General features: G+C 39.0%; 1 protein-coding gene across 1 annotated transcript in view; it reads right to left on the bottom strand.

Annotated features, from left to right (window-relative positions):
• Positions 1-9,876: 9,876 nt before the first annotated feature.
• The window catches only part of LOC120741543 (probable G-protein coupled receptor 158), a 53,847-nt gene continuing 46,025 nt past the window's right edge, over positions 9,877-17,698 (bottom strand). The window contains exons 4-5 of the mRNA XM_040044522.1: positions 13,845-14,071; positions 9,877-9,948 (exon numbers count right to left, since the gene is read on the bottom strand). Of these exons, the coding sequence (XP_039900456.1) occupies positions 9,877-9,948; positions 13,845-14,071 (299 nt within the window). The remainder of the gene's footprint in view (positions 9,949-13,844; positions 14,072-17,698) is intronic.

Raw genomic sequence — 17,698 nt, forward strand, 5'->3', positions numbered from 1 at the left:
ACCTTCTTGTGAAGGTCAGGATGCCACAGGATATTGATCGCAGGGGACGACAGACCTCTCCCTTTGTGCCATTAAATCAGTATACTGCTTTCACTAAAGAGCAGAGAGCAAAAATTAACTGTGGTCTGTTTTCTTATGTTTTTAAAATCCTCTGTCTTCACAAAATAATGGCTGCTTAAATGCAGAGAAAAATTATTACTGAGCTGAGTTCTTATGAAGCATTTAGAGGAAGTTTTCAGGTTATAGGGCAGCAACCGTGCAAAACACTGACACATTCACATTGATCGGTTGTGCTCTGAGAAGATAAAGAAAGCACCAGTGACACTAATCACCTTTGAATCTAAAGTCATTTTTCTACATGTGAAGTTACCCTTTCTGTGTTATAACATGCATTATACATGATTTATGTTATAACAATATAACATGATTATTTTTGTCCATTTCAAGACAGAAAAACAAGCTGTAAACTCCACATTTGCATAACGTGACCTTGTAAAGAGGATATTGCTAGCATGTTAGCAAAAATTTATTTACACATTCAGCAAACATGACACAACATAGCACGCACTGCGAGTCCCATCTGATCATTGTAAGTCCGGCATTGACTCGGCTGGGTTGCCCATATGTTCACTAGCATTTTGCTAGCATTTCCCACCATTACGCGGGGCAGGAACCATAAACGGGTTTATGAGCAGTTTGTATAAAAACTGCTGATTGTTGGATTCTGGTTAAATCAATGAGACTATAAAAACCAAAACAATGAGCTAAAAGACACTAAGGTGCTCTGTAGCTCACAGTAACTCACACAGTCAACCAACTAAATGATCACCATTTTTTCCTGTTGTAAATTTGTCCTTTCTTCCTCACTTCACCCCCAACTGCTCACGGCAGATGGCCGCCCCTCCTTGAGCCTGGTTCTGCCAGTGGTTTCTTCCTGTTTAAAGGAAGTTTTTCCTTCCCACTGTCGCTAAAGCGCTTGCTCATAAGGGGCCATCTGATTGTTGGCGTTTTCTCTGTAGTATTGTAGCGACCATACACACACCCTCTACAAAGCACCTTGAGGCAACTGAAGCTGCCCAAAAAAGTGATAGAACTCAAAATTTTAATGAGTTAGTATCTCATTAGTTATTACTGTAAGTCAAAATTTCAACATACTAACCTGACATTTTGACTTACAGATGGAAAAAACTATTAAATTCAAGTAGTGGAAAAAAGCTTCCATATGTGCTGGGCTCAGACCGCACAATATTTTGTCTGTTACTGTTATGGTCTGTGGGTCTCGTGGGCTTTGTTGAGGGTTGTTTCACGTTTAAGTGCTCCTAGTTTGTGTTTCATATTCTTAAACTCTAGATTCCTAATTGTTATTATTAAGCTGAGTGGGTCCTTACTTCAGTTCTAGTTTAGTATTTATGGAGTGTGCTATTTAAATGTAGTTTTTGTTGTGTTTTCCTGTTAATTCCTGTTTGTCATTTAACCTGTGATAGACTGGTGACCTCTTTATGGTGCTCCACAGTCTGCATACGAACCTGAATTGGATGAGCATTTAAGAAAAAGGATGAATGGATAGACATTTTGCCCGAGTGAGACCTGTGAGGACTACGACTAAACCAGATATATAACCTGTTGTTCTCCATAGTTATTACATTAAATAAAATTCAGATATTTGTATTAGAGCTATGGCTCCATTCTCAGACCTCCTGTCTCTCCAGGAAATACCTCAGCACAAACTTGAGCAGATATCAATCACAACAGACGCCATCGGATGCAGAATGAAATATGCGCTGGGAACATGGTATGTTGCAAACCAGCTTGCAGAGCACAGCAACTTTGCATAGCTGAAGCAGTTTAATTAAAGCGCTATACATGACTGTGTGTAAAGGTATCAAGAGATAAGAGCCAACCCATCAGCTGATGTTAATCTCACATGAAGATTAACCTCCGAAGACCCAAACTCTTCCACGGCATGCATTTTTAATTTCTCTTTGATAAATGGGATTGGGACCTGATGAATGTAAAAACAAAGAATTACCTTTTTTTTTTTAACCTAATTTTTGTTTCCACATATGAGGATATTTGTTTAAAATTTCGATAGAACAGTAGTAGTATAATGTCCTCGTAAGTGGATATCAGGCCCTTGTAGAGTAACATTGAGTATTTTGGTCTAAATAACCCAAGATGTGATGTCCACATATGTGGACGCCAGGTCCTAAGAGGTTAATGTTAGTTTTTGAGCAGTTTTACTGTAGTCACAGCAGTGTTTGCTGAATCATTGTTAGATAGCTTCATACTGTAAAGGTCTTACTATTTATTAACAGATTTAAAAAAAAAAAAATAGCCTGCAACAAACTTTGCATAATACAAAATTACAGTTTGAATTTTTTCAGGGTTGCCAGCGATGACGGGTATAAGAGCAACATCATCCTAATGGAGCACTTACCGAAATGAAAGTGGAGAAATACAACATCATATATTAGTCATCTGTCAATTATGGAGTATAAAACATCACAATTTAGGTTCAAAAACGACTAACACCAAGCGCTAAAAACATTAGCCAGTTCCAGTCAAAAGAACAGACAGTGCCGAATTTCAGCCTTTTGTTATCACAGTTTCTTTGGAAACTGCTACCAGCTAAAAGGGAGAAAAATGACTTTCAGCCATTTAGTGTGTCTGTCTCCATCTGAGTAGAGAATGGGATTGTGCAGCCTCGGGAATCATTCTGTCACAACAAAGCTCTCACGCTACTTTTAATGTTTTGACATGAAATGGTGACAGCCATGCGGTCCGCCCATGCCCCACTTTGTCCGGTCATCATCTCCTGCTCATTCCCCGACCCTTCTATTTCTAATCTACGAAACACCTTCAGTATGAGAGAGTGGGAGGGAGCTGCGGTGGGAGGTGGAAGCAGAAGAGAGGTGGAGTGTTGTAATAGCAATGGATCCATTTTTATATGAAAGCTGACACTGCCACATGGGAAGGGCAGCTTTCTGGAGGGAGGTAATGGTTTCTTCTCCTCCCGCCGCTCCCTGAGGTGGGCTGAGTGTAAATTACATCCAGCTCAGCCTCTGCTCAGTCAAGACTGGAGCTGACTTGCACCCACCTCCCACATTCCCTTCCCTTCTCATCACCAGTTACAACTTCAGAGAGAGATATTCCCATCTTGCTAGGACACAATGAGACATACAGGAAATAGCCTGCCTGCATGTCATACAACTCCTTTTTTCCCCCACTCTCTCATAGTTCTTGTCTCTCTGCTCAAGCAAGTAGGAGCACTTGAGCTACAGCATCCTCAGCTTAGTCTCTGTATGCTCTGGGAGACTCTGGATTTTTCAGAAGGAGGAAAGGAAGTAGAGTATGAAGGGAAGGCTGCACATGCACAAAACAACTCTCCAGATCCACTCAAGTCAGATTGAAAGTGTCAGCGCAGCTTGGATGGCAGGCAGAGCAGAGAAAGGCAGACTAACGGGTGGCAGACTGTGTTTCATGGCCTGTCAGGTCAGGATCCATTATCCTCTGGCCATACTGTTTCTCATTAGCCCCCTGATGCGCTGTGAAGGCATGGCTTCGTCCTGCCATGCATGGCAAAACCCCTAAGTTGGAATGAGGCAGCACCTTGGCCCTCCTTGGCACAAAGACAATGCCGAGATTGGACAGGTGGAAAGACAGGGATGGGGAAAAGGGAGTAATACCCAAAAGACCAGTGGTGGAAAACATGGGGACTCTATATTCTCTACTTTGCCCCCAACAAAATGACTGAGCAGAAGGTAGAGGACTATAATCTCTTCTATTATGGTTAAACACATTTTTCTTTTTCTTTTTTCTTTTAATTTATTTAGTCAGGAAGTGAAACTCTTGAGACACTCTTTTACAACTGGATTGTGAAAAGCGTTTGGAACTTTCACAGTGAGGATTTGGCAGATTTTTTTTAAGTAACACCCCAGTCACATAGGTCAGGAGACCAGTCAGCAACCACCAGTTGTTAAAAAAAAAGTGTTTTCCCTACAACGGCTTGACAAGTTGTTGTTGGCTGTCACTAGATGAAATTGGTTGCAAGAAGGTATACAGTGCTACACCAAAAACCCTTCTTGGATTTGATTGGTTCTCTAGATTGCTAAAGTTGTCTATAGTTTGCATTCGAGATGCCAACTTAGCTGCAAATACTAACTGAGCAGTATTGAAACTGAAAAGTGCAGAAGTGCAGTGCAAACACTAAACAAAGACCCTTTGTCTTTGCTAAAGTAAATGTTGCACCTTTTGAAATATGTTGGTTGCAGAGATAAGGCACAACTTTCATTCTGAAGATATACATTCTCAACCAGCATGGCAGTTTCACTCCTGCTAGTTAGTGAAACTTGTAGTTTTAGTTGGGTAGTGTTTGCAGATAAGTCATCCCCTTCCTGTTCCAACATGACTGTGTGTCAGTGCACAAAGCCAGTCCATAAAGACCTATATGAGCGACTTTAGTGGTGGAACAACTCGTCTGGCTGCACCTGATTGTCCTGACCTTAACCTGATAGAACACTTTTGGGATGAATTAGAATGGAGACTGCGAGGCAGGCCTTCTCGTCAAACATCAGTCTCTGGCCTCACAAATATACAAGTCCAAAAATTGCCATAAACCCACTCGTAAACCTTGTGGAAAGCCTTCCTGGAAGAGGTGAAGCTGTTATAGCTGCAAAGGTGGGCTGACATCATATTAACTCCTATAGAGTAAAAATGTATGTCAAGTTATCCATGAAGGCAGACAAGCGATGACTTTTGGGCAATATAAATAAATATGAAGAAGAAGAAGATTTTGGTGGGCAGCGAAAATTAAGTAAAGTGGGTAACACAGAATAGAAAACAACAAAAACTCATCAGCTGCCTGGTTATTTAGAGGGGGAAAAAAAGAGGCAAAATCTAATTAAGACATGATCTCTGGGAAGTGAACTGACCAAAATCAAAAATAGTAAATTTGATATTATCGCTTTATACCACTTTTACATATGTGTTAACATTTATGAATGCATGAGCAGCCAGCGCAGGGGGTGGTGGGAGGAAGAGAGCAACAACGAGGGCTGTCTCTGGGCAGACTGCAGTGGAGTGCACACAAGAAGGGCCTGGGAGGCCTCATATGATGCATTTACATGGATTGTTACTGGTTATCTGCAGTGCTTTGTTATTTTTTTCCTCCAATGGGAGACTTTGGGTTTCCTCTGCATTGAGTGGGTAAAGGAATCAAGGATGTGATTTCTGCAGGGGAAACCTTATTTTTGGCAAAGGTGATTTATAATGTGTGTATGCATATGCATGTGCATTTTTTCCATAACTGACTACAGAGATGTGGAAGAATTAAAGGAAGTAGATTTAATTCAACCCAAGTAAATAAACTGAATTTGATCATGAAGATATGTTTGTTTCTTTGGATCAGTAGTAGCTATTATAGAGCTTTAGTGTCCCTTGGCCTTAATTTTTCACATCTATAGAGCTCAGTAGGGATTGCCCACTTTTTCAGCATCCCCAGTCCTAAAAGTAAATTTCCCATGAATTCGATCATAGGAAAATAACGGGCCAAAAATAATGTCTAAAATCTCCTAAACTGTTAATTTGACGTCCTTTAAGTTATTAGGTAATTAAACATACTACAAACATAAGCCAGGAAAAGAGTAGGCAAGTACTGAATATTTGACATCACAAGTACTGAGGTGCATTGCTAAGAGCAACAGAAGCGAGAAGGTAGATAGAAAATAACAACAAGTGAAGGAACATCAACAAGGATTAAAGTGACACACAGAAAACATGAGTAAATGGAGCACAAGTGAGGCAAATGTGGATGAGTCTCTCTCTTCTGGAGCTGTAGACAACTAAAATAAGTAAAGTCATGTTCAGTAAAGCAGCTTTCTGTATTCCATGTCTATCTCCCTTACAAGTCAAGTTTTCCTATCTGAATGTGTTCCTGGCTCCACCTGAAAGGAAAACGCGCCGATCCAAACAGTCACTTTGCTCCAATCTAAGCCTCACCAACAGCGTCAATAAGAAGCCACAAAGACGCAAACTGGCGAGCTCATCCAAGGATCACATTGTGATTCACAAATGCGTGTCCATCTCTCCATCTCCGCAGCCAGACAGAAATAGTCAGTTTTGGCACTGCCATAGTTTTGCCTCTTTCCCTCTGCACTGTCTGTCCCTCCCTCCTCCCCTTTCATCTCAAAGCAGGAGGGAGTGGGGGGGAAAACTGAAGTTATTGCATGTGACACACCCAGGAGAGAAAAAAAGGGGGAAAAATCGCATTACTTCACAAAGCTGAATGCCACAGGAGCAGAAAGAGATGTAGCTCTCCTGCTGCTTAATAACAGTGGAAATATTTAAAATAGGAGCAGCGGCAGCAACGGTGGAATATTTCTGAATCTATATTTAGATTGGGAGTGATGTGCCTCGCCCTCGCAGCCATGGCTCATGTGGGATTCACAGGGGAGACATGGAAATGCATCAGGGTGGAGATCAATCTAGCATGCTGCAGAGTAAAATGCAGAAAGATGTCTTTCCCCTTGCACGAACACACCACACACACATCGGGCCAATATATCATATATTATCAAAACAAGTTCTGTCGTGTTCAGGCTGACGGCGGACGATCAAACTGAATCCTCCTGCATTTATTCCACAAGAACATTTCAAAGCATTGTAATCTCTAAATGAGGTAGGATTTACAGAGTGAGCTACAAAGTCAAATTCCTTTGTACAGCCTCTTTACAAGCCATCTATTTTTAGCTTCCGCTGCCATCACTACTCCAGCTGGATGCAAGAATATCATCTGCTATTCATTCATTCACTAACCAATAACCTGACTCCCGGGCTTGCTTTCACTCGCAGATTTCAAACATTATTACTTTCCAGGATCTTGTCACAGCAAATTGCATTGATTATTCGGCTCTACATCAGTTGGCTTTAATTACATTTACTTTGCATTGCTTCGCTAAGCATATATCTCCACGTGATTGCGACTAAATTACAATTAGCCAATGCCCCGTGCTCCTGGGAGAAAGACATAATGGTGGTTTCATGTAAATCAATGGCATGTGGGTGTTCATCTGCAAAAAATAATGAGGTACTGCAGAAGCTGGCTGAACAGTGTCACTGATAAACCTGAATTGATTTTCACTGGTATAGATTGCATAACACTGTTAGACATTATTTTTTTGGTAAGTAAAATAAAGAAAGAGCCTTAATCTGTCGCACAGCTTACAGCTTCAGTGGATATTTTACATGGGTGGAATTACATTTATTCTTATTTAGCACTATTCAAAACTTACACCACAAGTGACAATCCAATATGTTTCTTATTTTCTACTTCAATTTCTCCCTGAATTATAAGAAATCCATTTCCAAAGCCCATTAACACACTGAAGAAGCTTTAAATCTTAAAATAGGATCATTATGTTTATTTATATCCCTTAGTTGCTGTCACATTGATACCCTTTTAAAGTCTAAGTTGTTCATTTTAAAAATGGACACCATTTCAAACAATCAGGTCAAAAGAATTCCAGTGAGCCAAAAACTTCTAAAACCAACGTGCTTAAAATATGCAACGGGGGTTAGAGAGACCATGCTCAATCTGACTCTGAGTCCTAAAACTAAAAACCCCTCCAATCAAAAAACCAATAAAAGCCACACTTTCAACAGAGTGTTTAGGTCTGTGGTTTGTGGGTGACACATATTTCTTAAATAAATCATACAAAATATACGTTGTAACAGAATCAGTTGTCTCTCCACGGAGCTTCTAATTACTTGGAAATACTCAAATGTTTGAAAAAAACAAAACCATACCAGGTACAGCACACTGAAAATCAAAAAATCAGACAATGTCCAAAAAAGCCCTTTAAAGGCCTCTGGAAAGCCTGAAAAATTACTGCTCTAGACGACTTTAAAAATGAAGAAAAAAAAAGTGACTCCTTGGAAACAAAACATAAAGAAGAGGAGACTTTTGGACAGTACTGTAGGTATGGGCGAATCAGTATTGAACCAGCAATTGGTAAATGCAATTGGACTGAGGGGACCAACATTGTTATTTCAGCTTAGACATATCTGAAGTGAACATCTGAAGCCTCAGTAAACTACCAGCATTAAAACAGTTTCAGCCAGCTGCACGTTCTGGAGTGTCAGACCAGATCATTGGAATACCAGCAGCTGCAGTCCGAGGACTGTGGAGTTAGATCCTGCCACAGTAGAAAACTGATGAGTTCACCAGTGCTAAAATACAAGTGTGGGGATTGCCCAATTGTATATTGATCCCATCAGTGTCTCAAATGGAAGTAAATCTATATCTAATAATAAACATAATAATAATATATATTTAAATACTTGGTTGTCTAGTATATATTTAGGAAGCCGGCCCAAATAAATGTTAAATATGTATATACTAAATTTTACTTATTTAGTTGTTTTTTTCCGTCAGTGATACAGCTAAACAATTTAATTCATATTCATGAATATGACCATGTATCTGTTCGGTTTGTATCTGTGAATTTTTATGTTATATTCATTCACTGATGCAGGTATATATAATATATAAATGAACATATTCAGCTGTTTACTTATCATTCTTTTGATTGGGCACGCAGTGCAGTGTTTTTTTTTTTTTTGTACTTTATCAAAATCAGTGAGGTCGCATGAGGAAAAATATCAAGCCACCCTTGCTCTAAATGGTCAGTTTTGTTTTATTTTATTCCTACATCGCTCTGGATTAGCTCGTTTCCTTATATGGGCATTTCTGAGACGTGAAGGCGTGGCTTAGTTTTGTTTGGAGAAGCCAGGCAAGGGGCTGCCAATTAGAAGATACTTTCAGGAGGTGAAGATTAAAGAGACAGGAGCCTGGTTTTGTTCAGACAGAGAATGAACTGCAGGACTGTATATACTAAAGATACAACAAATTTTAACTGTTAATTATGCAATGACGCTGCAGCAGATTCCAAGATTAGAAATATGGAGGTGGAGAAGAACACACGTAGGTCTTCTTTGACAGTATCTACTCAATTATTTGATTCCTTGTGTCTTTAAAGCAAAGCGATTAAATGTATGTGTGAAGCAAAGAAAAAAGAAAGAAAGAATTGATCTGTAGATTGATGGATTAATAGATCAATGAATCGGTTAAAGGGAGAGTGCAGCAGGGGTTGGGTGTGGCTGACGTAGCAGAAGCTCAAGTACTAAATAATGAATTTAAAAATAAAAATAAATCTTGAATCAAGACACTATTAATGATAAGTTTAGTTCAGAACTAAAGAAACTGGATCAAATGATGGTAGTTTGTGTTAAGAATAAATATAAATAATAAAGTCTTTAAAAGGTTACAGTAAAATAAATTCTGTGTGCTGGTTTTAAATTAACACAATGCGTATGAAGCAGCGTGAGTGGCTGGTCAACAGATGGTAGTGTTGACAGGCTGCTGGGTTCATTGGCCAGCTCTGTGTACAGTTAGCAGGGGGTCACCAACAAGCCCTGGGATGTTAGTCTCTGCCAGTCCCGTTTTATCACATGCACACTTCGGCTGTGAAATCCCTGCTTATCACAGCTCCATTCAGCTGCCACCAAAAAAGCACCTGAACAGTGTGATTTATGAACTGGGGTTTGCACTGTCTGACAAGGCAAACAATCCCACTTTGTGCCGCTGCTGCAGAATATGAAACTTTTGTTCTCAGATATGTGATTTTGCTTTAGATAAATGAGCGACGGTGTGAAGTGAAGGTCGAGCTGAATGCCAGCCTTCAGTCAAGGAGAACATTTTTTATTTCAGCTCAAGGAGCATGGCAAATGTAGATTATCAGCTAACACTTCAAAAATGATTGCATGAAGAGATCCAGGCTGCACGGCGACACATGCACAAGCTCAACAAGAGTCTCAGGCTTACCGGAAAGTAGAGAAGCAGAGCCCCGCACAGATGGCCTCCAGCAGGACAAGACCTGATGCTCTGATACTCTGTGGGAACACAAACACACAACAATTATTAAACTTCTGATTTATCGACCATTTAATATATAAGAAATCTGAGCAACAAAATAGGAATAATATGTTTAGCCAACTGGTATCAAGGACTTGTATTCACAAGCTCAAGCTTTGTTCATCTTTTACTAGTACAGGGTGGTGGACTAGTGGTGTTGTTGTAGCCCCAGGGAGATCAGTCCAACACATCAAGCTATGATTATTTAACTTGAAATCTGTATAAAGCAGAGATGCAGAGAACCACAACAGCAGCCAAGTCCTGATTCTTTCAGTACCTGTGCCAAATACTCTCAGTCCTGGGTGACGAGAAAATATAGCAATAGCAAAATCAACTTGTAGCAGTGGACAGAGCAATATTAAACCATAAAACCAACCATTAAGGATAAGGCAGCTCAGGAGAGACTGTGCTGGTGGAAAATTGTCGTTGGCCGATCCTCCAGGAAGGACCAAAGGCTTAACTAACTATTACTGAGGTTTTATTGGGGCCTTTTCACTGAAGAAAAATCCACCAAACAACCACATTTCAAAGCCATGCAATGGCCATAACACCAAAACAGTGATTGTCAAAGAGACTCAAATGCTTCATAAAGAGCAATTGTAGTGTTGGGTGGTTTGTCACTATGACCAACTTCAATTACATTACAAACAGATTGCAGAAGAAAGTTTTCGGTTTTTAATATAAAAACATAAATGGACAGCTTTAATTGTGATGTGTGTGTATCGTAAACAGAAATAAACCAAATAACATGTACAGAACTGCCCCACTTTTTAAAAGATATAACAGAAACAGGGTATCATTTAGGCAATTCTGTAAGCCAAAAAGTTTTTATTCACATTAAAATGTATCACACAGCATGTCAAAAATACTCAAGGCTGATTTAAAGAGGATGGAGGTTTGTTCCTTGTTACTTGAAAGAGAAGAGCAAAGCAAAGCTCCTCTCCTTAAGCACTTTTTATAGAAGCATCCACCATTTGCAGGCGCTTTGTGTGCACCTCTTGTGTAAGATATTTAGCAACATATCGTCCTCTAATTGACAAGGCGCTTGAGGGGGGCTTTCAGAGAGCAGAGGACAGCTGTGTCCACCCATTTAAAAATACATGCAAAAGAAAGCAAAAGGGCTCTCTTGGTGCACCAGAATAAACTTATTTAATTAAATTGCATGAATGTAATTGAAAAGTCTGCAAAGAACTTTGAAACAAAATCTTAAACTTAGTTTAATGACATTAATTGGAATTATATAAGTAGCCTTTAAATTATGACAAAGCCCTGGAGTACCTGAAACATCCATCTGCTTTAATAATGGGGATGATCCTTTGATGAACTCTAGCTGTTGTAATGGCAGAGTCCTCGGGTGTGGAAGACAGAGCAGCTAGAAGTTCCTTTGTCAGGAATGTGGAGCATCTTCAGGCTAAACCTCAGATGTTTGATGCTCAATTCAAGCTAGTAATTAAGACACTTAACTGACAGAAACAACGGGAGCAATGGGAGGCTGAAAGTTCAGAGATTTAATTAGGTAGACGTTAAACTAAAGAAAAAATGTTTGAAATATTAACCATACAAAATCAAGTTTTGTGTCTTGACATGAATATATATTTATTTTTTTGTTCCAAAACACGAGACATTGTACGGTGTATTCAGGTAACACTGAACAGTGGGAGCAGTCGCAGTTTTCCCCATATGGTATCTCACTTTTTCTTATCCTGGAAAAGTACACAATACACACCCCGCCTCCTTCTGCTTTTTGTGGGAGTTTTTTCTTCCCACTGTCGCAGAAGGGTTACTTGATTGAGTTGTCTGACTGTTGAGGTTTTCTCTCTAACATTGTAGGGTCTCACACCTGAGTTGGCTCCTGTAGTGAAATGAAACTGAATCTCCTGTTTGTCTGCTACGGTTTGCAGATCCCAGCAAGTGTAGCATCCTGAGTGTGTGTTGAGGTAGTTCTGTGTTTTGAGTTGCAAAGCTTTTGAATATTAGTATTAATATATAAAACACTCTGTTTCTAATGCATGTTTCATTTTCCGGCATATTAGAGCAGCGATGCTCAGACACCATCAACACATTGAGTTGCTAGACTGATGAGGAATCTGTGTCATCAAAGTGCTGCTTAGTAAATGACTAAAATATAGTCTTGCTGATAACTAACAAATGTAACTCAATGCCCTCCACAGCATTCTGACGCTAGTCTAATTCTGGTACTTGAAAACTCCAGGACTGATTCCTGGAGGATCGATCTCTGTCTCTCTTCCACAGCATGTCTTTTATCCTGTCGTCCTTCTCTCACCCCAACTGGTCGCGGCAGTTGGCCGACCCTCGCTGATCCTGGTTCTGCCAGAGGTTTCTTCCTGTTACAAGGGAGTTTTTCCTCCCCACTGTCGCCAAAGTGCTTGCCCATAGGGAGTCATATGATTGTTGAGTTTTCTCTGTATGCATTATTGTAGGGTCTACCTTACAACATGAAGCGCCTTGAGGCGACTGTTGTTGTGATTTGGCGCTGGATAAATAAAATTGAATTGAATTGAGTTGAAAAGCCAAATCCCACTTTTAAAAAAGTAGTTACGTAGATCCAAGAAACAAAAGAATCACCAAAGAGATGCTACGAATTAGACTGAATTTGTAATTCGTGTAAGTAGTATGTACTACTTCATGTAAGGAAAGTATAGACTTAGAGGGGGTTAGAGTCAGAGGTTACGGTTACATCACAATAACATGAAAAAATGAATGAGCTCTTTTGATCAACCACAAAATTTGTATAGGTATCCTCACCCAGGCAAAAAAGAAGGACATCCGTTCTATTTGAACCCAAACCACAATCTTTTTCTAAACTTAACAGAATAGTTTTTCAAGCCTTTAAGTCCATTTAAAATCTCAAACCTGACTAAGTCTCTAAATTCCTCCACTACCAGCACATCCAGCCTGTTTTCTTTTCTTTTTTTTTCACTTTTTAGATAGAAATTGAGATCTAGAAAGGCGATACAGTAGATACAATGAGATGGAACTAGGAGGAGAATGATCCACTGTGGCGACCCCTAAAGGGAGCAGCTGAAAGTAGGTATGGGGCTTGTCAAATGAAAAAGCTCATTCAGGCAAAGAAAAACCAGACAAACACAAAAACAAAAATAAACGTGACTAATTCGCAAACTCATGCCATGCTCGAGTAAGAAACGAGTAAAATACAGTATTCTCCACGTTTGCTGATCATTCACTCTCTGTGACTGATTATAGGACCCCACCGTACCACAGGCAGCACTCTTGCATGAGCTAAATCTCAATCTTTACTTTGCATCACATCTTACATTCATACTCTTCTTTTTAAAGGTGCATGGTCTCAAGGTCATGTAAATAATGTAAAACTTAGTGAAGTTACTAAATTAAGCAGGAGATTTCAACCAGGTGTCATCATTCAAATATACATATAAACCACGGATCATAAGTAAAAGATTAAACAGATTGAATGGTGAGTGGTCTGATGTATGAATCAAAGTAAATGTGCTTTTGTGTTTGCAAACTTTGGTCGTGATCCAAGGTGGTGATTTTGACTTGATCTGAAGTGTTCGATTCATTTGAAATCATTTCAAAGCTTTATTGTGACCACCCACATTTGGAACTACTGTTTATTAGTTCGAGCGGGCTTTGATGACCATATGGCCTATAAAACATCAAACATGTTGATGTGATGTTGCAATTGTGAATTAAATTAGTGTAGATCTCTCTTATCCACTGTTGAGTCACAAAACTTTAGCTCTTCATGGCATTAATGACTACATTCTTGGTTTAAAACACATAAATATGATTATATTAAAGAAGAAGATGCCCTTTAATACCAATTCAAGATGACGTATCTGGAAAATCATTGTTTTATTATAACACCTACCTTATTCCTACGAAAGTGGTATATAAGGACCATGCTAATGAAGACGATCAGCATGCAGAGGCACTGGAAAGAGACCACAGCCATGCGAAGAGCGCCATCCTCTTGTACCACACAGGGGGTGTCATCTTTACAGTAGGCACAACCCTGCTGGCAAGGCAGGCAGTCACTGGAAGATCCCTCCTCTGTGTTGGGACTGCTATCTGCAGGTTTTCCCTTCCTCCCCATTCCTGTCAAAGAAAACATTGAAAAGAAGAAGTCCCAAAATCTTAAATACTCAAAGAAACAAACACTAAATAAAAAATCTCACAGGCTGATTTCATATTTTTTGTGTGTTCCAGGACAATTATAGCTACATTTTTAATAATAATAAAAAATAAATAAACGGCCCGAAATACTGACACAATAACCCCGCCAACAATTTTCTGCAACTGAAGTTCATTTAGGCTAAAGTAGCACATAAATTAGTGCATTTAATAAAAATTAAAAATACTAAAAAATATCTGAATTCAAGAGCATAATGTGCTGAATAAATACATTTCTGAAATATTAAATGCAATTCCAACAGCTAAAAGTTACGGATAAATATTTAATGGATAAAATGACAAATAATTTTAGCTTATTCAGTTGGCTAACAATAGAAATGAATTATGAAATATAATGAAGTAAACGTTGTACTCTTAGTTTATAAAGCAAAAGAAGAAAACAAAAGAAAGATCAACAGTTGAAAAAATGCTAGAATTAATGGTGGGACTGATAAGTTGTTAACTTAAAATAAATGAGCTAGATGATAAACTGTCATGCGAAAAAGAAAGTACACACTCAAGTTTTACGTTTTTACGTATCAGGACATAAAAAGAGATCATCTGGTCCTTAAGAGGTTCAAAAACTGGTTAAATATAACCTCAGATAAACAACAGGGCAACATATTACACAATGTTACAGAATATTTAACAAAAAAATGAATGTGTGAAAAAACTATGTACACCTTTCCTCCATCCATAGGAATCAAGAGGGTAAATAGCATTTCTGCTAATCAGATGCAGATCATCGTAAACAAGTCTGAGCAGCTCTATAAAGTAAAGAAGGCCATCATTGTACACTAAGAAAGATTATTCACAAGTGAAAAACATTCAAGACAGTTGCCATTTCTTACCAGGAGTGGACATTCAAGAAAATTCACCCCTAGATCAGACTGTGCAATGCTCAGAGAAACTCCAAAAACCCAAGAACTACAAAGCTTTGTCCAAATTTGTTCATGCAACATGACAATGATGAGCAAATCTACAACAGAACAGCTGGAAAAGAAATCAAGGTAATGCCGTGGCCTTAAGAGAGCTGTGCATAAACAAATGCCTTTAATAGAAATTATTTAATAGAAAACACATAAATAGAATACCCATGCACTATAAAATAAATCAGAATATAAAAAAGTACATTTATTAATATGGTAACACAATCTGACAGAGTTAGTTAGCTAGAAACAGAACTAGAAAATCAGTTTGCCAGTTGGTTGAAATTTTTTGCTAAAGTTGAATGAATGAATTTGAAACAATAATCAATAGTGTAGTTAAAATATTGGTTGAATGGTTTGATCGCTTTGTTATAGGTAAATATAAAGATAAAAGACTGTAACATCTACTTTCACTGAATTAGGTTTTACACAACTACCCTTGACCTGTAAATCTGTTTGATTTGTATATGTGTTTTTTTTTTGTTTTTTTACTCAATAATTTGACATTCGACATCATATTTTGAAGAAGATAGGAACAGATGGTACAGCAACTGTCATTTAAATTTCCTTGTTATTGAATTTTCCTCCAGATCTGTCCAGAGGAAGTGCGTCAGTGGCAGAGTGAATCCCGACTGTATATATACTCTTCTTCGTCTCTGACCTTACAAGAAGTCATCGACACTGTGTCAACAAAAGGGAGATGGATCTCTGTGTGTGAACATGGAAAGTCAACACTGCTCAACCCTGTTCAGTCACAGGCATATCATACAAGGCTGATGACTTCAGCTCCCTAATAAAAAACACACAAAGACTTTTTTTTAAAAACTTTTTTGGTTTATTCTACCAGGACCAGACAAGCTGTGAAATGTTTTTGAATGAAGCGTAGTATAAACTAACTATAACCACTTCAAAAGTAGCTGTTTTTTTTATTTGCTCAAATACATTGGTCACATTGGGAAGCAGCAAAAACTTACGCAAACTTAAGAAAAAAACTCTCTCTCAGGGTAAAGTAAGGTAAAAAAAAAAAAAAAAAAAAACTAAACAAACCCAGGGGGACAACAAGGAGGAAGTGGACTTGTTATTGGCTTGTATAGAAATCCCCTGAGAGATGCCCATGTGGTTGGATAGATAACACATTTTGGACTTATAGAGCTTTTATAGAGGCTTTATTGGAAGCAGGCATTGTCTCAGAGATTTGCAGGGATTTTGCCTTTAAAAAGAAACTGGCCTATTTTTCAAAGCTATGACTCGGCACATCATTGATCCCTTCAAAAGGAGTACTTATCTCGGTAGCACTGAGTCATTTCCTTTAGCTCATTCTCAGTGGTTTGTTGCTGCTACGTTTGAGTGACAGTCAAAGGAAACGCAGCTACAGTAACCTCTCTCCCATATTTATATGAGAGATACACAATGTAAGATCACTGTGAGACAAAGGGAAGAGAGTTGCACAGGCTTCCTCTGCAGGAGTGTCAGTGATGTCCCCTTGTGGATTAACAGGCTTGTTATTGGCCCCATGGTGGGCCAAACTGCAGCACAACGCCTCGCTAACAGGCTTGCTTTTCCTCTCTATTGCTGGGTTCTCAAAGATGCACACACACTGAGCTTTCATGCAGATTTGAACACTTGCACATGCAAGTTTGTGTGCCTTCGCAGCACAGCAAACAACACAAATTGGCTAAATCAGACAGAACATATATTTAGCTCTCTGTGCACGAAGTGTGACGTTTTAGAGTAAAAAATGGATGCAATAAGATGGTGGAAAAATCTGAGTGAAGGAAGGTAAGGGGGAGGGAAATGGATGAGAATGGGGGTAAAATTGAAACAGACGCACGAGAACACGCTGTATGAGGTTTGAGTGGGATGAGGCAGGAGGGAAAGTGGATTGAAATGAAAGTATGGCACAGAAAGTGATGGAGGGCAGGTGAAAACCACTGGGGTTCTGTGTCTGCAAAAGCCTTTTTTAATTAACTCACAGCAGACAGAATAAACTGGAGAAAGTCGCTACCATTAAAAAGATATTTCCCTTCTCGAACCAGATTAGCCTCCCCAGGTACTGGGGCTACTTCAATTTTCAGACAGGGCGGATACGGTTATCGCAAATAGCTGACGGTCCTCGTCATAAAGTGCAGCTTTTAGCAGAGTCAGAATTAATAAAATGAACTTATTGTTAATTCATCTGCTCTATTTTAGTGAGAGAAAAAAGGATGATTATGTGGAAACATTTTAAAATTTCCAAACATTTGCTGCCAAACTGCTTGAAAAATCTGATGCTAAATAATAATTTTTTACCTTTGTGTCTCCTGTGCTTTTTACTTCCTGTTCCGCTAATTACCCGCTTGAATTACCCCACCTTAGCTGTTTCCACCTGTGCTCTGTTCTCACCTGCCTCTCATTGTGCAATCAGTCCTGTGTGTCTACATATAATCCTCCCTTCACCTTGATCAAGACGTCAGTTTTCCCCCCATGTTTTACTGGTTCTTAGTGTCTGGATACGCCCTGTTTAGTCCAGTGACTGCAGTGGACATTGTTTATTTTTCAGATTTTTGCCAATTAAGCCACTTCTTTTTCATTGGTATTCCACCAAACTCTACATTCTGCACTCACTTCTTCTCTTCACCTCAGT

This window comes from Simochromis diagramma, unplaced genomic scaffold (assembly GCF_900408965.1).
Source record: "Simochromis diagramma unplaced genomic scaffold, fSimDia1.1 OVJJ01000602.1, whole genome shotgun sequence".
Lineage (NCBI taxonomy): Eukaryota > Metazoa > Chordata > Actinopteri > Cichliformes > Cichlidae > Simochromis > Simochromis diagramma.